The sequence below is a fragment of the Phaseolus vulgaris genome, chromosome 1 (genome assembly GCF_051622355.1).
Source record: "Phaseolus vulgaris cultivar YP4 chromosome 1, ASM5162235v1, whole genome shotgun sequence".
Taxonomy (NCBI): domain Eukaryota; kingdom Viridiplantae; phylum Streptophyta; class Magnoliopsida; order Fabales; family Fabaceae; genus Phaseolus; species Phaseolus vulgaris.
The window spans coordinates 6,121,079-6,123,770 of NC_143498.1; the positions used below are offsets into that span (position 1 = coordinate 6,121,079).

Genomic DNA, 2,692 nt, shown 5'->3' on the forward strand with positions numbered 1-2,692 from the left:
AAAATAATCAATCTTTTAGTAAGATGTGAAATGGAGAAAAATGATGCATGACTATTCACTTCTGAAAGTAACATTTTTCTAAATTATACATTAACCTTATGGAAAAGTACAACATTTTCGTGTGCCGTCAACCGAATATTAACCATTGGATTGAATATAATTGATCTTTGGTTGGAATGGGTCAACCAAATTGGCCGTTAGTAGCAGTCGCTTTAGGCAACACGCTGTAGAGCTGCCAAATGCAAACGCACCAAAGAAAAGAAAATTTCCTAACTCACATGCCGTCATTTTGTCGAACATTTGGCGTGCACATCACGGGTACAAAGTTCAATCATAAACACAGACCAACCTTCATAATAACAATATTACTAATAGTGATATTTTTATTATTTTGATAAATTTCCTTCAGCAATTCCATCCACAACAGAACGGAACATCATTAAAAAAAATTACATTATTGCAAACATAACAAGTCCTTCCTCCAAACAAATATGTTAGATCTATATCAAGTATACAAATCCACCAATTTTCATTTCCTTTTATATATCCACCAATCAAATGTGTTACTGTGCAAACACAACCCCACATCCTAAATTCAAACTTCTAACCAGTTAGTCATTAGTACTCAAACTTCAAACACATTCATAATTTGAATGTGTCAAACCTTCATCCAACAACTCCAATCTTTAGTTAAAGATGCCAAGTTACTCACTCTATGAATGTGTGAAAACAGCAACAGCAGTAAATTGCATGTCAGGAACCTTTTTCGAGTACCCAGAATATCCTCTATCTTCCATTCTGGCTTGTCAAGAACTTCTCTGGAGACATTCAGAGAATCTTCCATCTTTGCACTGAAAATCATAGACTAATCTTCATCGGGTACTCAAATTTATTCAGGTAGAAGAAATTGATTCTTGAGGTTCAAAATTTCAAATAAAGAGTTGATCTCCACCAGCATAGTTTTCCAAACTTGAGGATCAAACTCTTGATTAAAAAGCTTATCTTTTTTTTTTTCATGTGTATAAGATCTCAAAGTTTTCCACTAATGCAGAGAGATTTATATAGTAGTTGAAATAATCATACTTAGTTTTCCAAAAAACTCAAAAGCTCAAGACCAATTTAAACAACATATATGTTCTTCTATACACTCTCATAATATCCAATTTCGTTCAAACTTTTTTAACCAAGAGGGAAGAAAAAGAAAACCAAACCCTTCAAGCGTTTACTTTCTCCAAGCATAAACCACCAACGAAAAACCAAAAGGAACCACCAATTCATTCTCCTCCAGGCTGGACCATTCCATGACAGAGGAACTCCCTCCAAAAGACCCAACAGAAGAAGAAACCGACAGCGAAGAAGACGACCAGCTCTTTCCATTCTTCCACTCCCCACTAGACCACACAACATCCACCTCCTTCCCACTCCCACATCCTACCTCGTCATTCTCAAACTTAAACATGAAAACCGCATGTCCCTCGTTTTTACCACCATCACTGTTGCCATTCACATCATTGCTGATATTACTAAAACCATGATCTTTATCCTTTTCGAAAAGCCAATCATGCACGTCCCACGAGATCTGCACGTGGGCACCGTCCACCTCCACACGCTCGCTCCCTCTGAACTTCCACTTCAACCGCGTCACTTCCAGAACCTTCTCCTCATCCACGGAGAAAACCAATCTCAAACTCTCGTCCTCGTTACTGTAAGCGTCGCAGTCAATTTGGATTTCCCTAACCTTTCCTCCCAGTATGGTCTTGGTTTGGTACACCCTGCTGCGGTGTGACGCCACGTGGACGTGGTCCCGTTTGAGAAGGAGAACTTGTTGCGGTTTGGTGTTAGGTTTGTGGGGTTTGGTTTTTGGAGTTAGGTCTCCGACGAGGAGGGTGAGGTTGGTGTGGTCAACGAGGAGGGCGAGGTAGAATCGGGAGCAAGGTTCGGGTCCGGAGCCGAACTTGGCGTTGGTTAGGTTCCAGAGGAAGAGGGTGTTGTGGGAGAGTTTCTTGGAACCGGTTTTGTTCCAGGGCTTGAGGTGGAGGTGGAAGGAGGAGTGGTTGTGGAGGTGGACGTGAAGGTAGCGACCCAACATGGAGCGTGACCATGTCAGCGAAATGGAGCCGTTTTCCGTGTGGTAGATGAAGGTGGTGAGGTTGGTGGAGAGCGTGGCGTCGTGGAGGGTGGTGGGTTGGGAAGAGCGGAAGCAGGAAGAGAGGGAAGAGAAGAACATTTGATGAGAAAGTGTGGTTTGGTTTTGAGTTTGTGTTTTGTTTTTAAGGTTTTTTTGGAGTTTGTTTGTTTGTTTGGTGTGAGGTTTTTGGGGATTTGAAGTTTGTGGTTGCAGTATGAATGGGGAGTTAATGAAGGTTGGGGGTGGTTTTGTAAGGCTTGGTTGGGTTGTTTGACAGAGAAGAATCTTAACAATATTATGTCACTATTACATAACTTTTTTTTTAAAGGGTTTGTCTTTTTTAAAAATAAAAATATATTTAAATTGGTTTTAATTAACTGTTTTTGTCAAGATATTTTACAATTTTAATAGTCATTCACCATTAAATGTTATAAATCAATATTTTTTTTTCTCACGTTTATAGATTTTAAGGATAATGCCCTATTAAATCTTAAAGAATATTTAATTTTAATATAAAATATGATTATATTTGCATATTTAACTTCTAAAGTATCAATTAATTTG

General features: G+C 38.9%; 1 protein-coding gene across 1 annotated transcript; it reads right to left on the minus strand.

Annotated features, from left to right (window-relative positions):
- Window positions 1-365: 365 nt before the first annotated feature.
- LOC137813282 (uncharacterized) lies at window positions 366-2,398 on the minus strand. The gene has a single exon (XM_090299001.1). It carries the CDS (start codon window positions 2,225-2,227, stop codon window positions 1,223-1,225), a length of 1,005 nt encoding a protein of 334 aa, XP_090155127.1. The 5' UTR covers window positions 2,228-2,398; the 3' UTR covers window positions 366-1,222.
- Window positions 2,399-2,692: the final 294 nt, after the last annotated feature.